General features: G+C 38.8%; 1 protein-coding gene across 1 annotated transcript in view; it reads left to right on the plus strand.

The window, feature by feature from the left end:
• The window catches only part of NRG3 (neuregulin 3), a 764487-nt gene extending 745440 nt beyond the window's left edge, over nt 1–19047 (plus strand). The window contains exons 7-9 of the mRNA XM_042461138.1: nt 6608–6735; nt 12778–12948; nt 15745–19047. Of these exons, the coding sequence (XP_042317072.1) occupies nt 6608–6735; nt 12778–12948; nt 15745–16249 (804 nt within the window). The 3' untranslated portion in view covers nt 16250–19047. The remainder of the gene's footprint in view (nt 1–6607; nt 6736–12777; nt 12949–15744) is intronic.
• Nucleotides 19048–19487: the final 440 nt, after the last annotated feature.

Below are 19487 nucleotides of genomic sequence, written 5' to 3' on the forward strand. Positions count from 1 at the left end.
AACAGCATACCTCCGAAGAGACCCGAAGTAGCTTTATTTTGGCAGTCTGTAACAGGCCAATTTCTTGTTTGGAAAAGGCAGCATTTTAAAAATGTGTTTGCATTAAATAGTCTGGACCGATCTACACTATTCAATAACCTACTGCTTAAAACTATTTAACAACCTGCACTATATAAAACCTGTAATCTACTTAAAAGGAAATTTACCACTCCAGAAAGTGTCTGTGATGGATAGTTCATACATTAGGAAGAGCAGAAAAATGATATCTAAGAGAGTTGGCAGGGCCTGAGGGTCACAGAAATTACCTATGGGCCACATGTAGTCCCAGGGCCACATTTTGCATGACCCTGTTCTAAATTTAGGGAACAAGACTCCCTCTGGATAAACAATTTCAAAAATATATTCTGCTAGAAGTGTGGTTTGCTACCTTCAGACATGATACCTTAATTGAACTATTCCTCTTTGACACTGACCATAAACTAAAAACAAATACACATATAAATGTTGCAGGAAGAAAACTAATTACAGATGCTTGAAGAGGCAGGTTTTGAGAGAGGCCACATAATTTGATAGAGGAACTGGTATGTCTTTTTTTAAAAGAAAAATAAAGACAAGCCCTTTGGCAACAAATGAGACAGGATAGAGAAGAATTAAGTTTCGTATCAGATGTCTGAGGGGGAGTCAAGAGTGAAGATAAAGAGAGGAAAGAAATAGATTTTAAAAATTAAACAAAAAAACCAACAGCAAGATCTATAGTTTCCTTAATAAAACTGGAACTGCAACCTGAATAACCAGCTGCTTTGACCCGTTAGTGGGGGAAACTATTAATATTACAAAGCAGATTAATGAAACTAAAGAATCAGCAAATTACACTCTATAGTTAGGACAAAAAAGACAAATAACTGATAATCTACAGGAAGAACTTTAACTCTTGGAGAAACAATTATTGATCAGGAAAATAGGAACCCATGTTTGTACTTTAGATTTTACAGGTTTGGAGAAGAAAAACTAAAGTGGTATTAGATAATTTAAATTTACAATTTCAGTCCAGATTTAATAATTGTTGCTGACAATGTGGAAAGGATGTATGGAGTTATGAGATCGCAAGCACCTCAAAAGAGCTGTTTGCAGGATGCTATAGAAAGGTTTGCCAAATATCCCAGGAGGATTTTGTTATACTGACATCTCAGTACTGTGAAACAGTTGGAACATCACAAGAAGTTGAGGTTTAACAAGATTTAGCCTCTGAAATATTTCAACAGGGAAGAGCTTTTAAACCTCCCAAACTGCACCCTCAAGAAAAGTAAATCTGAAATATACATGGGGTTTCCCATTCAAACTCATAATATGGTCTAAAGGAAACACTATAATGGCTGCATTTGATGAAAAGGTGAAAAAATTACATGAAAATTTAGAAGGTGATGTTCCAGATTTAGAACAAGTGAAAGGACATATGGGAAGTGGCAAGAAACAAGGAATTGGAAACAGTGGACAAGAGGGAATAAGACAAGACAACAGTGAAGGATATAATTAATTCCTACTGAATGATTGTGTAGTTAAGGCAGGTATCACCATGCTTAAACTGAACATCTTCAAGAATGCATGCAGCTGGTGCTTTAGCTTTAATTTTGGAAATCCACTGCTGAGCACCACACAAACCATAAAATCCAGGTTCAGGGTTCAATACAAAATGGGGTAGAGATACAACTACTGAAGTAAAAATTTATCCACCCAAGTAAAAATTCTCTCTGTTGAAATTTTATTTTATTTTATTTTATTTTATTTTGCTTTGATCCTCCAACTTCAATCATTGCAGGGAATGAAACATTGAAAAGCATATGTGCTGGACAGGGCCCAAACTTGGGGTGCATGGGGGCTGAGCATTTACACGCTCAGCAACTCTACCACACACCCCGGGCACCATCTTGGCATGGCCCCATACAGACGGGCCGCAGCATGATGACATCCTCATGGCGCAGCACCCAAACAGTGTCGCACCATGTGGATGTCATCATGGTGAGCAAGCACACCAATGACACCTTGTGCACAGCTAAAAAGAACCTGCTGGGAGCGGGTTCTTTTTAGGCCTCCCCGCATTTGGTTTAGGCATTTAGGTGTTTGGTTACTATGGCCTCCTTCTGGGGCAGAAAGTCTTGCCACCCCTTTCTGTCCATCTGTCCAGCCCCTGGCTCACTTTTCCTAATGTTCCAGCAAGTCTAATCGTAGGGCTGGGAACCACCTCTGTACATTTCTTGAAGTGGACATCAGCTGGGGATTCAGTCTGGTATCTTAGGCATGCAACACAATATCAGTTATTGAGGCCTGTTACACACTGCCAAAATAAAGCTGCTTTGAGTCTCTTTGGAGGTTTGCTATTTAAATGATGCATGGGTCCTAAGAGTCCGGAGGTCACACCAAAGCCACACTCCATTCCTAAGCACTGGAGTGCAGCTTTGGTGCAGCTTCCGAATTCTTAGGATGCATGCATAATTTAAACAGCATACCTCCAAAAAGTCTCGAAGCAGCTTTATTTTGGCAGTCTGTAACAGGCCACAGTTATGTTTAGTCCAAAATTAATTTTAGAGTAATTAATTATAGTTATAGATCCAAGGCTCTGTGATCCTACGTTATGTTATATTTACATTTTTTAAAACAATAACTCTTTACTTTCCAGTTTTTCAGAATTATTTCTAATAGCTTTTTAAAGGCTCTTAACCTGCACTAAAAATAAACTGTCTGATTCACTCATCATTGACATGACACCAAAGAAAGAGCATGAGGTAGCAGGGTAGGACATTCCACAAGCTATTGCTTGAACTATGTAATATCCTCAGTCCACAATTCAGGAATTTACCGCACCGCTAAATAACCCAGTTTACTTTTTCTGGTTTGAATCTTAATTCAGGATGCAGGATTATCATACTCAATAGGCCACCAATGCCACCGACCAAATGCAGCCTGGCTAACTTCTGGCACTCAGCTGGCTGGTTTGCAAAGTTGGAAGCTTCCCAGTTTTGAAAAGAGGCTGGCTGAGCTCAGCTTCTAGCTGGAGGTTAGCTGGGCTGCACACGGCCGGTGGTATCGGCAGCATTTTGAGTATGATAATACCCAGCTGCATCCTGAATTAAGATTCAAACTGGTAAAGGTAAGCCAGGTTATTTAGCGATTTGGTAAACTCCTTAGTGATTTTTTACATGCCAGTAACTGTAAAAGAAGGTAAGTGTACACCATTATGCCATAACAGAGTGAACCTATCACTTATTAAGTTGTACTCATAATGTAATTCAGTTGGGACTTAGCTTCGGAAAACTTTGGAGTGTCAGGGGTGCATTTTCCATTAAGATTCAGCACAAATAACTCCAGGCCTGACAAATGAAAAGAATTCTGGTTCCTGGGATTTATTTTTGCTGTGGTACTTCAGGCTGTGGGCTCTAAACCCCATTTTATATTTTTAAAAATGCTGATCCTGAAGGCTTCAAAGAATGGGGAATACTCTTTTGTTGCATAAATAAATAAATAATCACCCAGGGGACATTTAGGATTCTCAAAAAGGACCTTCAGGACCACATGAGTTCTAAGGGGTGAATCTTGTTCACCCCAACCTTTGTTATTGGACAAAAAAATACATTAAAATGTATTACATGTAGATAGTCGTTCATTACGTTTGTTTCCAATTTCTAAATGACAAAGTATTATAAATGGTTACAACTCATATGAGACATGATATGCAACTCCTTTCCTTCATCTATTAACCAAAATGGATTTGGGTTGGTTTGGTTTTTGGAGAAATGACAACAGTATGCCTCATGTTAATAAAGGTGGACATGGAGCAGGCAAGATCATAGGTATGATTCCATGACAGAATAGGGTTTAGCAACTGACCAGTTTGTTCTTTGTTAGACCATTCTATGTCTATTGGTTTTACTTAGATGGCCAGCCTTGGAAGACAGGGGTGGAAAATTGCTGGTGAATAGCTGGGTTTGACTTTGACAGTTGACTTTCTCTATGAAACTGTAAATAATTGGAAAATTTGCCCAAAAGCTTATTTTTTTAAAAAAATGCTGTCATTATTCATTAATTTATTTAGCCACATATCTCAAAAGTGCTTTTTTAGTAATTGCACAAACAGCAAGCACAAATATAATCAGGAGACAATACGTGTTTGCCCAGTTAAGTCTCTACTGTACCCAAATAACAAGCAAATCAAGTGACTACTCCAATCGTGTGGAATTTGAACAGGATACCAGGGATACGTGGTGTGTATTGTGTGGGGAGGGAATCATTACCTAAATGAATTCTGTAGTGCCAGTTTGAAGTGAAAAATCATCTCTGTCTCTCCCCCTATCTTCCTCCATTAATTTAAAAATAAACATAGAGTTGGAGGAGGGAGAAAGGAATGTGAAAGACATATAATCTCCTTTCTGCCCAAGAAACATGTTTTTCAATATTTTCTCTGAATATTTTCAAATATTCTGTCAGTCTCTATTACTCTTAAATCCATGGATGTGGTCTCTTTAGTTACTTGCTAGAATCACTTTGGAGACCTAAAACAAATGCTTGAAGTTTATCTGGTATTAAGGATTACTTTATATAGAGTTGGAACAACCACACACATTTCCTAGTACTCTAACGTTCAATAGAACAAAGCTGCGGTTTCAGAAGATGAATTAGCTCAAGCACAAGGCAAACAGCATTGGAACAAATTAAGTTGGTCATATCACCCTCTGGGTCTCAGGATGAACCAACGGCACTAGGCTGAATGCACCTTAGGTACAGTGAGGCTGAAAGGCAGTAGCAAGGGATTAAAGGTGAGAAGTATGTGCCATGTAGGAATACAATATTTTGCTTATATCATTCTCACTCTCAAACATTTAGAATTTCCAAAATTTTCTCCCTGCTGGATGAGATTTTAAGAGTTTGTGTGTATTTTCTCTCTCTCTCGTTCTCTCTCTCTTTCAAATTATAAGAGGAATGAATCCATATTTGAGAAGTCATGTAATTATTTAGCTGGAAAATTATATTAGTGGGAATGCGAGATGGAGAGGACCAAAATAGTTATACTTGTGGCTATAAGAAAATAATATTGAAACCCTTGAGTGGAGCATTATAAATGTTTTGTCTGTTGTAATGTGCACACACATATACTTCAGGCTAAACTGAAATGGAACCTTTTCTAAATATGGTCATTTGGTTCTCATTAATTTTTACCAAACTTTCAGCTTCGGGTTCTAGTCTGTGTTATGACAACTAAATATTTAATGAAGATGATGTTAATGCTTTTTTTTTTAAGCTGAGAGAAGTAGAAGGAAATGTTCCTCTTTTTCAGTAAAGTTTGATTCACATAAAAACTGTATAAAGGTTTGACTGAGTTCTTCTTTCATTATGGCATCCCGTTTTAGCCTGTTCTTTTCCTTCCTGTCTATCATGTCTCTATTTATCTGATAAATAGGGAATAACATGTCTGAAAGCCAGCTCCATCCCTTCTTGCTTTATTGAGGCATTTTTTTTTCCATTTGATTATATTCACCCTCTTCTCTTTATAAATGAGGATGTGGACTCTTTGGTATTTGATTGCACTGTGTGTTAGTTTAGTGATACATTTACAATATGTTGGCTCAGTGCACAATTGTCAGAGACATCTATTGCCTCTGCTACCCACATACCTCCTGTGAACCACACTCACATATTCTTAGTGTATTGGAAGTAATATTACATCACTTCCAGCCCCCATTTCCATCTGAATACCAAAAAATGTCCAAATATGTTCTCATTCATTTCTAATTTGGTTATCACTAATGCATTTTTTTTATTTCATCTTCACTACTGAAACCTCTGTTGTTATTACACAGTTCCAATATTTGTTTTTCCAAACCCATCTTGCCATGTATACATGCACAGAGAAAGAGAGAGATCTAGAAGTTTATATTTTATTATCTTATTGTTTTATTAAAATTTTTAAAATGCTGCTATAATCTGACACAATAAATCATTAAAAGTACTGATGATCTTGTTCTAGATCTTTCAGGCTCCACTTATAACTTGCCAGATTTTTGCCAAGTCAATCCATGCCCTCCATCCCTTGTGAGGTGTAGGATATCAGATAACAAACACATTGGGAACATACCCTGGAAAAGCTCCCAGAATCCTCCAGCCAACGTGGTCAGTGGCCAAGCTAGCTGCAGCATGTTGGGAATTCTGGTCTAAAAGCAAATTTTCCCAGTTCTAGATGGGAAATGGTTGAGACCTTGGAGTGGCCCTTCAGCTGGAATACATACCTATAGGCTATATGGATCAAAAGTTTGTCCCATTTTATGCCACATACATGTTGGTTCTAGGTTTATTTGCAGCAAAGTTCAGGTGTCAGGAGAAACGTTTTAACTGTAAGAGCTATTCAGTAGTGAAAAAAGCTCCTTCAAGTTGTGATGAGTCTTTCTAACTGACGTTACTTAAACAGACACTGTCAGAGATGCTGTATTTGCATCCGATACTGAAGATGGTGCTCTGGGAAGCGGATTGAACTACATGTCCTTCAGACCCTATGATTCTGTGATAGACAGTGTTCAGTGTATGCCTAACCTTCTCCCCACTTTCCTTCATTTTTCTGCAGTATTCCAAGGCAAACAGACATCCAGAGCCAGTGATGGAAAAAATGATGGAATCTAGTTTTTCAGGAACTCAGACCTTTCCCGAAGCCTTGTCTCCTGACAGAGGAGGCCAGACTACAAAACCACACAGGTAAGAAAGCAGCCGTTAATGGGCATTTGTTTTGCACATACTAGGGAAGGTGGTTGTGGCTAATGTGTAAGGAAGTGTTTGAGAGTGTAAATCCTTAAAGAAACCTCACTCTGTTTATTAAGCAAATGCCCAGCATTTTTCAGTCTACTGATATCAGACAATCATTACTTCTGCTTTCAAAATTCTATCTCCATCTTTGTTTGTTTTTTTCATACAAGGCCTAGAGGAAGTATTAAGGATATCATCAAAGCTGTTGTCACAGACCAGTGAATGAGACAATTGTATTCTGAGAACCCATTACAATATAAGATTCCCCCTGCCATCCTGTCTCATCTCTGTTCATGAAGTTAATGACTCATCTTTCTGTAAGAGAGACTCAGATGCCAACTCCCAAACTTTCTCATTGATTCCCCCCCCCCCTCCCAAGCTGGAATGAAAGATGTCTGCTTTGCATATTTGTCTGTACAAGCCAAAATTGGTTATGCAGTCCGCTAGCTGACAGCAGAAAGTTTGCAAGTCCAAAGCAAAAACATGCATTCCTCAAGGTTGTTTCACGTGTATCTGTCCACAGCTTGATGACTTACAACTAGGGTTATAAAGGATGTTCATAGGTTTTCTCATCCTTGATGAAAGAAGGTGTCTTGATGTATCAAAAGATTCCATCAAGAGAATGGCCAACTGTCTTGAGGTCTTTTGGATTTTTGGATTTCCCAGCTCCCAGTCACCTAAAAAATGTTTGTGCCGTTTTGAAATCTTCAGATCTAAGTGGCTTATAAATATTTATAAACAAGCAAGCAAGCATATTTATTTAGTATATAGCTCTGTCGCTCTGTATTGTTCACTTAGTATCACCTCTAAACAAGTATTTATATTCTGGAGAGTGGTGCAGAGTCAGATACAGGGGTGGAAAGAATATTCACTGTTATTTGTTTCCTGGACAAAAACATGAGTTTCTCAACATTCAGGACACTCAGCCAGGAAGAATAATGCAGGGGAAAGAAGTTTGCAAAGTTTTCACAATGTTTTCACACATACCAAAATATTCCAAGAATTATTATGGGCAGAAATATATCTGGGTTTATTATTTATTTATTTATTTATTTAGCATAATTATTATGGGATTTTACACACATGACAAAACAGAATTTCCCAATAACCATGTGTGTGTGTGTGTGTGTGTATGGATGTGTGTGTATGCAAAACTGCTGGGTTTTGCCTTGGAAATAGCAATCTTGAACAACAATTTTGTTCAATGATTTTGGTTATGGTTATGGGTTTATGGGATATATAGTGGGGTGTTAATTGCTAGCAACTGTTGACCACATTCCTTTGTGGTTAACAAGCAGACAGAAGGGAGTTGAGAATGCATCAAATAGATGCAAGATCTATTGGGGAATATTGGTGGGACACAAAAGAGGGGGAATCCATGGGAAAAGGGAAAACAAAAAATATTTTGATTTTGCAGTGAATGAGAACGTAGCCTGCCAAAAGTTTGAAACTGTGTGTGCTTCAGTTATAATTTACTAATGCTTGGCGGTTAGTTCTGACAACAACAATCTTTGAGATACATCTCTAGTTGCTGAATAAATGTTTTCTGAGTTTTGCTACTGAAGCCTGAATTTCTGGGTTCTGTAGTAAAGGGGGACTCTGGAGTAAGTTTGGCTTTTAGCAAAAAAAAAAAAAAATTGTACAGCATTTTAAAGGAAGTTAAAATAATTTTGATAAAACAGTCATTCTATGTATCAGTTGGGCCAAAGTGACACTCAAGGCAGGACACATGGAAATATTTTAAGACATGTTGAAATAATTTTAATAAAGTTTCTCAGAAGGAATCTGCATCCATCCTGGACACTAAATGCAGTAATATGGTAACATTGGTATGTTTGCAAAATTATTATCCAGTGCTAATTCAAAAACCAACTAACCGAACAAAAACGCTGGTAGCTTGGCCCTTGATATTATAGATAAAAGTGTGTATTAATAAGTAAATAATATGAAAGCATATTATAAAAAGATTAAGGATATCCTTTTCAGAAGCTACACATATACAAATATTACAAGTGGAGAGCGGAGGGGTGGAAATATGATACTTCTTCACCTCAGCATCTGGGAAGAGGTTCCTGTGCATATAAAAATGATCCACCTCTTTTGTGGATATACGCATGCCCCTTTTAAGGGTCAGTGGAATGAAGTAGTTAGAGTGCTGAACTGAGTAACATGGTTTTCTTCCTCCCCTTATACAAACTTTATATGTATGATTAAAGGCCAAAATACACAGACAAAAAGATCAGCTTCCAAATGCTTCTGGGGCATGGTGTTCAAATAACACACATCCCCAGATTGAGCAGAAGTGACTGCAGGGCTGCCTAAAGATGCCTAGAGACACCAGGAAAAGGAGCACAGAAAAATCACTCCTTGCCAGTAGCCCATTTGGGGCCATATGGTTGCGGGTGGGATGGCCTCTGGCCACTCTATCATGCCCATCTGTTTGACCCCTAACTTCTGGAAAGGGTTATGTTGATTAAATTTGCATAACATTTTTTCTCCTAGCAAGCAAGGCCTCAGACAGTGCTCTCTTCCCAAGTCTTGGAGAAGTATACCACTTTTTTTTCTGCCACTCCATTGTATCCTCTCTCCCTCATTACGTTTGCTTAGGAAGCATTCCATAGTCATTGGACTGTTTTGTCCCCCCCCCTTTTAAGTTTTTTTTCTTTCTAAAGTGGTTGTAACTCTGTAAAACTTGAAGTTATTTCAAGTCTGCTGATACTGTTCCTCTGTGTGTTGGTGCTGACCACTCAGAGAATGAAAGCATACCACAAGGAATGATGGTGATACAATGGCCTCACATGTATTTGTTCTGTGTCTTCTCTGTAATCAAGTATAGAGTCATTTAAAGTATTTTTCTGCTTATATCCAAGCTATAAATTCTTTGAAATTGGTACGATGACACCAAATGAAATCAAAATATTTATTTAAAAAATTAACATCATAACAGGAGTTGCATTTATGAACAGTCTCAAAAAAAGATGCTAGTGCGGCAGTCTTTTGCATGTATGCTTTGGAGTAATTTCCATGGAAATAAATGAGAGCTACTTACTTGCACTTACTGCTGAGTAAATACAGTGTGCCCTCAGCTTATGTGGGGGGTCCGGAACATAAGCCGAATTCCGCACATGATCAAGCCCCATTTGCATGAATGGAGCTCGTGCATGCGGCAGTGTGGCAGCACCTCATTCATGCAAATGGAATGCGCTGCCCTGCAGGTTGGAGCGTATGCTCAAACCCGTGTATAGCGCGCCCGCGTATGATGCTGGTGCACTGTATAGACAGAAAAGCAATATAAGGCCAGGATCCAGGTGAAGAATTACTCTATCATAATAACTTATTACAGTGGCATAAGCATAAGCATTTTTATTTCAGTGGGAATTAAGGCTGCTTAGCTTCCACTGCATTGTACCCAGTGAGGCTTAATATGTTTGGCACATCAAAGCTCCATTAAAATCAGTGGGATTTAATCACATAGTTAAACAGCTGAATTCAATCTATTTAAATTCAGGATATACCAAATGTACCCTTTAATTTCCTCTGAAAGTTCTGCTTTGCATCCCCATGCTTTACAGTATTTAACAGCAAACCAGAAATGTTATTTTACACTTGGTATTTGATGTCTTCATGAAATACAGTGTTTAATATTTGACAGCATTTGATAGTTCAGAGGCAATGGTATTTATGATCTAAACATAGTTGACAACCTATGAGTGTTTAAATTTGATTCCTATTTTGTAAACATGTCTAGATTTGAACTTCAGGTAAAACTTAACATTTAATCTACAGATTTAAAATGTCTACAAAGATCAGGAATTCCACCTATTCTGAAAACCTCCAAACCCCTCCACCACCTGACAGAGAACTGATTCTTCTGTGAAATGATGTTAGTGCTTCCAAAACAATGTAGTTCAGGATCTTCATCAGAATGTGCCACACAGATGCAATAATGGGGCTGCAGTCCTACGAGTCTTTGAATTTACCTTGGAACAAACATTCTCCCTCCCCCCTCCCCAATTTCTGGGAAAATATGTCAGAATGGAGGTGTTAAAACATTTGCTTACTTCTCTTTCAGAGATAACTGCACTTCAGCATAGTTCCCTCTTTGACACACCAAAAGTACCTTGGGATCCATTGCATTGGTTGTGATTCAGTTTTTCATAGCTGTAATCAAGTTACCTGCCAACAAAAGCTAGATGCTGGAGGTTCTAATGCCTTCTTGGGGATTTTCCCAGCCAGATTAAGACTTTTGCTTCTCATGAAGTATTTGAGATAAATAACCGTCAGCATCTGCAGGTGTGCAGAACTCCACCGATATGCACATCACGTTTTGAGATACTTAGTTTCTGAATGCAACAAATTACCTTTTGATTCTATCTCAATTCTTATCGCGAAAATAATGTTCCCTCCTGGTAAAGCCCTACAAGCCTGAGTAAACAAAAGGTGCTTCTGAAAGTGCTTATCCATAATGAGATGGATAATCAGCTTTGTTTAGTAACAAACCAAAAAGAGAAAACAAGAAGGTTCCCACAGTTATTGTAAATTCAGTATGATGTGTTTTCTGCTTTAAGAATGTGTTTGCCTCCACTGAAAGAGCATGTCCTTTGCTGTGTTATTTAGCTTCTACTTAGCTGATCTGCTGTGGGAGAATGTTGACACAAAAGTTCTTTCAGAAACAAAATGTTGACCAAGAGATGGTTGGCTCCAGTTTTCATAAATGAGCTGGTCCCAAAGAACAAGAAAGGCCAAGCAAAGTGGCACTTCTTTCAGGTGATTAGATCCTTGGAATTAGATTTCTAGGAGTGCACGGTATGTTGAGAATAAGAATTTAGGAAGTCCTGTATTGCATCAGATAAAATGTCCATCTCTGTTGTCTTTTTGTTGCCTCTGCTATGTGGTTTGGGCATCACATCTTATCATGGGACAGGGGAACTAGACAGCAGGATTATGGTGAATGGTTCAAGGGAGCTGTCCAACCAAGGAGTAAGAAATAGTTCACAGAACTAGTATTGGGGCAGAATGTGGTGTTAGACCACCAATAACTAAGCTGGAAGTAAAATGTTTCAAAAGAGTTATATGTTGTGCTACCCATTGGAGTGTTAGTCGGGCCCTGATCCAACATACATCTCAGAAACATAAGGCCTAATATTGATGGTATGTCTACAGACTACAATTTCCATTATCCCCACTCACAGGGTGTGATGATCCCCATGTGGTCTAAGCAGCCAAACATCAGGTCTGCCTTGGCTCTTAGTCCCAGCAGATCCTTAGCTTCTCCCTGAGTTTCCTGGTCTATGTTCCTAGTCCTTATGGAGTTGAAAATGACCCCTGGAGATCCTCGAATCACGCTGCCACCTGAATTATGCCTTCTTGCTGTGGGCATAATACTACAGTTTCCCTAACCTGTAAGACTAATTTGAGGGAGAGATTCCCACCTCGAATTCTCACTGTAGAAACCACTAACTACTGAAGACTCTCTCTCTAACTGCCACTGTCTAACTGTCAGGTGATCTCAGAGGCTTTTTCTCTTAGAAGCTTCTGGAAGAAACTCTCGCTCCTGCTCACTGATTGGTCAAGTGAGCCTTCCGTCAGCTGTGATGTCATTTCTTATTTGCATGTGCCTCCCTTCCAGTTTATTCTTATTACCTGGCAGAAGTCTTCCAATGACTGGAGGCCCAGTCATTACACATGGGTATTCCCATCCAACATGAGTACCTGGCTTGTTGGGGTCAATTAAGTTACAGTTGTAAACCACTTAGACACTGCTAGTTCGGTATGAAGCAGTATATAAATGAAACTGTTTTAAAAAGATATCTGGAAGGCATCTGTTTGAGGAAGGCTGCCTTAATTTCACGTAAGCACTAACTTCACTTGATAAACAAAACAGAGCTAAAAATTCTGCATTCCACATACTATTGATCTAATGTTTCTTCCTTCGTAACTTTATATCACAGAGAGTCTGATGGTTTACAGTTGTTTCTGTGTCTTTGTTTCCAGAAGTCTCTCTTCATGTTGCAGCCCAGGTCAGCGAACAGGGATGCTCCACAGGAATGCCTTTCGGAGAACTCCTCCCTTACCTCGAGGCAGGTTCAATGGAATTACAGGACCAGCATATCAACAGCTGGAAGAGTCAAGGATCACAGATCAGGATACAATACCTTGTCAAGGGTATGTATGTCAAGACATCCCATTAAAAACTGACAGTCAACATGAGATGTTTCTCCTTGTGCAAGAATTGAAATCAGTGCCCCTTTCATGAGGAACAATAAACATATATTTTTCTCGGATGGTGGAATGTATTTCGTACAAAATACAAAAGTATTGCATTTTAGGGGAGATTTTGATAAAATATGTTTATAAATTTTTCACAACCCAATAATGTGAAAAATCATTGGAAAATATGCTAAAGCTTTTACAATATCCCCCAGCAAGGATATTTAAAAAGAAAAACACATTTCCCCCCATGTGAGAATGAAATCAATGATGATTTACATCCATAACACACACACAGAGATAAAATGAAGTATTTCAAGATTCAAGAAAAGCACAACTGTTCAAAACATTAGAAGCACAAATATCTGGAAGAAAGTTAGTAAAACAAAATATATAATAGATTGGATATATTTTCAATAATGTGTATAACATCCATTGGCATCATTATGGGACCATTCTGAATATGACTAAGTCTGCTTCAAGCCCACTGACAATAAAGTTAACTGATTTTTCAAAGAAATAGGTATGAATTGGCAGAAATCTTAATAATATGTTAGTGTATTTAAAAAGACTATTAAAGAGAAAGGTCAAAAATTACTCTACAGTTATATATAATATATTATAATATCCAGAGTCACTAAAAGAAAGGCAGGAAAATCAAAAAGGATCTGATTCACAGCCACCATATTCTGCAGGATTGACTTGCAAGCCTTAGCAAAAGTCAGGCCCAGCTGTGTTCTGGCAGCTAACTATCACACCGCTCAACATGGAGCACCAAACTACCCCATAGCCTAATCTATTTCACAGTGGAGTTGTGAAGATTAACTAGGATAACTCAAGTTTATGCTGCCATGAGCTTCTTGAAAGAAAAGGAAGGAACCAGCTATAACAAGGATCCTATAACCATTCATTCATCAAATATCCAGGAGTCAACGTTTAACAGGTTGATTACTTGGTAAACTGTGCATTATGCCTGGTAGACCATCTTCTGTGTTCCATCTTTAATATCTCAGCCTAGTAGGTGGATGATTGAGTTTCTCATAACATGGGGAGTTCAATTTTTATGTTGCTCAAGACTTTTTGAATAGCAATAGCTTTCTTTCTGCTCATGTAGGTTCAACACATTAATTTGAAAGTAGAAGGTGGTAAAATCTGATTTTGTGAAGAAACAAGTTCTACAGAATTATTTCGTAGCATATATTTCTAGGTGGAAAAATATGCCAGTTTTAATGGTTGTTTCATAAGAGCCATAAATAATTAGTGATAAATATACTGCAGAAATCTTACCTCAAGATAGCAATGAGTAACTCTTCATCTGGGCAGTTCCATGTCTGATCTTGCTCCTGCTGCTTACAGGAGAAGAGGAGAAGAAAGGGGGAAGATGATTCAGATGAAGAACATCATATCCTCACTTGAAGAGGAAAGACATGAGTGTGCATTCAAACATGGAGTGCAATCTCCTTTACCTTTCCCTCAGAGCCCAGAGCAGCTGCTTATCCTCCCCCCCCATACTCTCTCCACCAGTAAGCAGCAACGGCACTGGCCCTCCTAGGGATTGACAGGTGCCAGCCAGGGAGAGCTTTTGGGTGGAATTCAAAGGGCTAGGGAATAGTTTCCTGTGCTCCATCTTGAAAAATACATTGTTGTTGTTGTTAACTGCCCTCAAGTCAACCTCAACTCATGGCAACCCTGTGGATAAGACATTTCCAAGATCTCCTGTCCTCAACTGCTTTGTTCAGGAACTCCCTGATCAAGTTTAATGATCTGGAGTGTGGTCTTCTTCTCTTTCTGCTGCCCTCTATCTTTCCAAGCATCATTATCTTTTCTAATAAGTTGTGTCTTCTCATGATGTGGCCAGAGACAGTCTCAATTTAGTCATCTTGGCTTCCAGTGAGTGTTCAAGGTTGATTTCTTCTATAATCCATTTGTTTGTCCTCTTGGTATCTTCAGAACTCTTCTCCAGCACCACATTTAAAATGAGTCAATTTTCTTTCTATCAACTTTTTTCCCTATCAAGCTCTCAGTCTCATCATACATGCTGGTGGGAAATACAATGGTTTGGACTAGCCTCACTTTTTGCCTATGCAAAATCATGCTTCAAAATACCCAAAATCAATCAAGTAGTTTTAGCATCTTGGGGTAGGAATTCCTTCTAGTACAGTGGGGCCTCCGCAGATGCGGCCTTTGTATAAGCGGCTTTGAGCGTACGTGCTCAAGCCGCTGGGCACACGCGGGGCAGAAGGGGTGGCGTGTACCATTCAGTTGAATGGGCGCATGCGCCCGTTGCACCCCATGCGCGCCCGTTGTGCCCAGCGCACCTCCACACCGCCGTGCACGAGCCCCATTGTTTACAATGGGCTTGAGCATAGGCGTAAATCCCCATACACGGTGGGATCCAGAACGGATCCCCTGCGTATGGCGAGGTTCCACTGTACAAGTTTTGAGGTCACTGGCAGGAAAAGTATAGTAATAATACATTATTGTTTTACCCTCTTCTTAACTTTGTGCTTTTATTAGAATCATTTATTCAGATGTTTTAGGTGGACTTTGTTTTTATTCGTGGTAAGCTACCTTGGGCCCTGTACTGGAGGTAAGGTGAGCTATTAAACAACAACAACCATTTTCTACATGTCCAGGTTGGGGGTGGCTATACTCCTCATTATACAATCCATTTGTGTATCATGTATCTGTCTTTTTGTATCAGTGCATCATATTAAAACACTAACTGATCTAATGCATTTCTCTCCCCAGGTTATCTGCTGGTTTGAAAACACCACAGAATACTTCAATAAATATGCAACTGCCTTCAAGAGAGACAAGCTCTTATTTTAATAGTGTGGCTCAAAAGGACATGGTTGGCTACTCATCTCCACGAGCCAGTTCTGTTCCCATCATCCCTTCTGTGGGCTTAGATGAAGCCTGCATGCAGACACAAAACCTTTCAGACATAACAGGCATCAAATGGTGCAAAAACTCCTATTCCACTGAACTTGTCAATGTGAGTGCCCCAGCCAGCCGTTGTCTTATTTCCGAACAACAAGAAGTCAAAATATTGTTAGAAACTGTCCAGGAGCAAATACGAATTCTGACTCATGCAAGGAGGTCGGAGGACTTTGAACTGACAACTGCCAACACTGAAAGCAGTACAAGTGAAAACACAGCTTTTCTGCCCATGAGTCCTGTGGTGAAATCAGAACGAGAGGCACAGTTTGTCTTAAAAAGTGAAATGAAAAGAGACTCAGCATTGATCAAGTGACTTTGAACTGTGGGGGGGGGGGGGGGGGAAAGGGAGGGTGCTGGGATGTATGGATCTGTGCATTTGAAGCTTTGCTAAACAGGAAAGAGAGGAAATTAAATACAAATTATTTATATGCATTAATTTAAGAGCATCTACTTAGAAGAAACCAAATAGTCTATCGCCCTCATATCAGTGTTTTTTAACAAAATATTTTTTTAAGGGAAAGAGAAGTACCAGGTGGGACAACACTTAACCAGAAGTTCAGAATTATTCTTTTATTTCCTCCTCCTTCCTTCCTTCCTTCCTTCCTTCCTTCCTTCCTGCCCACCCCTTCCTTCTCTTGTTTCCTCCAGGCATATACAGGCAATTTCACAATCAGTTTTACAGATGTGCTGTTTGAAGGTTTAAGTCAAGCATCACCCTTATGCTTATGTGTTTGAAAACAGTTCTATATGACAGTGTTGACTGGAAACCTCTCCTGTGCATGGTTCATTGAAACAAATGGCTCACTCTTGCTAAACTCCATTGTTTTTAGTGGAGTTTGCATGGGTGACATTTGCAGTTGTTCTCAGTGTCAATAATCCCACCTACTAAAACAGATGTGCAAAGCAACTTTATAACAGCCCAATCCCTGCATCCTCCAGAGCCACAGTTTACACAATACACACTGTACCATAGGTTGTGTGAGAGGTTCAGAATTTCAAACCAAATACCAATGTGTTGACACAAATATCATCTAGTGCATTCTTTCCCAACTGGGTGCCCTCCAGCTGTGTTGAACTACAATGCCCCTCATCTCCAAGCAGAACAGCTCAATTGTCATGTTGGCTGTAAAGGATAGGGGGCTGTTGTGTAACATGTTTGAAAAAAATGTTTGATCTAAAAGGAAGCCTAAAGGAAGTTTAAAAATTCTTCCACAAGTTAAAACAGCTGAGAATTCTCAAGGTAGTCATAAAAGGTTTGCCAGGACTTGTTAAGAAGGAAATGTTGAAGTGTGTCTGAAAGTCCCTCCTCTAGTAACATTTTGAGGGAATCCAACATTGTTTTAACAACTTTAGCAACATTTCTCCTCCATGATTCTGAATGTATATGTTCAAGATTCAAATTCTAGCACTCCAAGAATTATGGATGCTTTACAGTATGGTTAACCTTTCCCAAACCAAAATGTTTGATTGGAATAAACACTACTCAAGTAGCTAAATCTAGGAACAAGCCTTCTTTTCACTTCATATCCACTGTTGAACAATATTATTCAGAGTTTCCTTCATCTCTCAATTTTGAATCAGATGAAAACTATATACTTGAGAGGAAGCCAACACATAGAAAATATGCCGGTGTGTATGTGTGTGCGTTTCTCTTTTCAAAGAAACAAATGAAAACCTGAAACCATATTATTCTTTGCCATGGAGTTTAGAGTATTGTCAGAATGTTATTCTTGGAAGTCATTTATGAACTCCAAAAGACTGCTGAAATATGTGCATATGTGTGCATTTTAATTTTATTAATTCTTGTCCAGAGACCTGGAGGATCCAGTGTTTTTTCTGTATTTCACATATGTTTGAAACTGCCGCTTTAAGTTCTTTCCTTTTCTAATCTCCCTGTCCACTTTCAACTTAATAACAATTTCAACTTGATCACGTTCATGTTGACTGAATGTGATTCAAAGCCCCTTTGGCCCATATCAGAGGAAATGATCAATCTGCACATGATAGTTTCCAGTTGACCGTGTGGAGAATTTGATTACATTGAACAAAATGGAATAGTTTCTGCCTATGTGGCCAGTTCTTCCACATGCATATAAACATCTCTGCTTGCACTACACTGCCTTTGGCCTGTGGTCATTGTCTCTGTGAACACAACCTTTAGGCATGAGTTTGAGCAACTTTTGGTGTTGAAGAAACACCTACCAGGAAATGCAAATGTCCTTCCTGTTGTCCCTGCTTCTTTGTAACAAAATTAAGGGAAGGCACACTTCTCTTTTGAGAAGAGAGATTTCAAATGTACTTCCACGGTTACAGAGACACACGAAGTGAACATCCTGTCCTCTCTGCAAATAGTAAAGCCCAGAAAAGGCTTTAAGCCTCAAAGAACTGAAAATGTCAATTCACGAATGCAGGCAGACCCCAGAACCCAAATGGACACATTAGCAGCCATCTGTTTTCAGATGCTTATTCTACACCTTGTGCAATCCACTGAGCCAAAATGGTTTCAGAATAGGGTTCATTGATTTTAATGGAATTCTGAGTGAGCACAGAATCAGTTCCTTAAAATAAGATAAACTTGCCAGTTGGGGTTTTCCTAAGAACTTGAAATTTCTTTTGTATTGTTTTTATTTAACCACAAACCACAATATGGCATCAGAATAAAGAACTTGTGTTCAGCAACAAACTATGTACTAGTATTTTTTTTTAGTTTTTAAAGAAAAGTATCATCTGCTTAAACTGTTTGTACAAATTAGTATCTATAGGTTTTTTTAAATAAAAGATAAGGAGCTTTTCTACTTCAATGGCAGAGATCAAAACAGCTAAAACATAGTGCAAAATATGGGAAACAATACCCTAACCAACAGCCAGAGCATTTCTTTTATAAACAAATTGCCTTACCTTGCTTCCCAGGTTGTTTCAAGATGAACTGAATTCCCTAACTTTTCACCATTATTCTGTTCCCAGATGAAAGCAATAGTTTAGCATCCTCTCAACTGAACTGGGAAAAGAGGCTGGGGAAAAAAGGTTATTTATTTTACTCACAAGTCCCTTTCCCCCAGAGTGACAGATGTCTTAACTGCAAAGGAGGACAAGGCATCCCAAAATGTAGGACATTCAAGAAAAATGTAGGACAATACAGCATAAAACCTAGAAACATTCATATAAATATAAATTCATGCTTCTTAGTCATACTCAAAATGGAGGACATTTTGGAATTCCTCCTGGATAGAGCGCTGAAATGTCCTGGAAAAGGAGGATGCCTGGTCACCCTGCCTTCCCTAAGTTAAAGTGTTAAACAATTAGTGCACACAAGTTTTTCCCTCTTTTTAATGTCTATTTTTTTAAAAAAATGTTTTTTATGTTGATTGAATTGTCTTGTTTACACAACTTACTATGGCTGTAATCTTTGCTGTGTGTTTTCAGTGAAGACAAACTCAGATCAATGTGTTACATCCCAAAATAGCAACCTAACTATTTCAACCAAGGTCAGCAGCCTTTCTCCAAGGTGCTGTTGAGAATGGGACAGAAGAATCATGGACCCAAAACTGACT

The sequence above is a fragment of the Sceloporus undulatus genome, chromosome 3 (assembly GCF_019175285.1).
Source record: "Sceloporus undulatus isolate JIND9_A2432 ecotype Alabama chromosome 3, SceUnd_v1.1, whole genome shotgun sequence".
Classification (NCBI taxonomy): Eukaryota; Metazoa; Chordata; class Lepidosauria; order Squamata; family Phrynosomatidae; genus Sceloporus; species Sceloporus undulatus.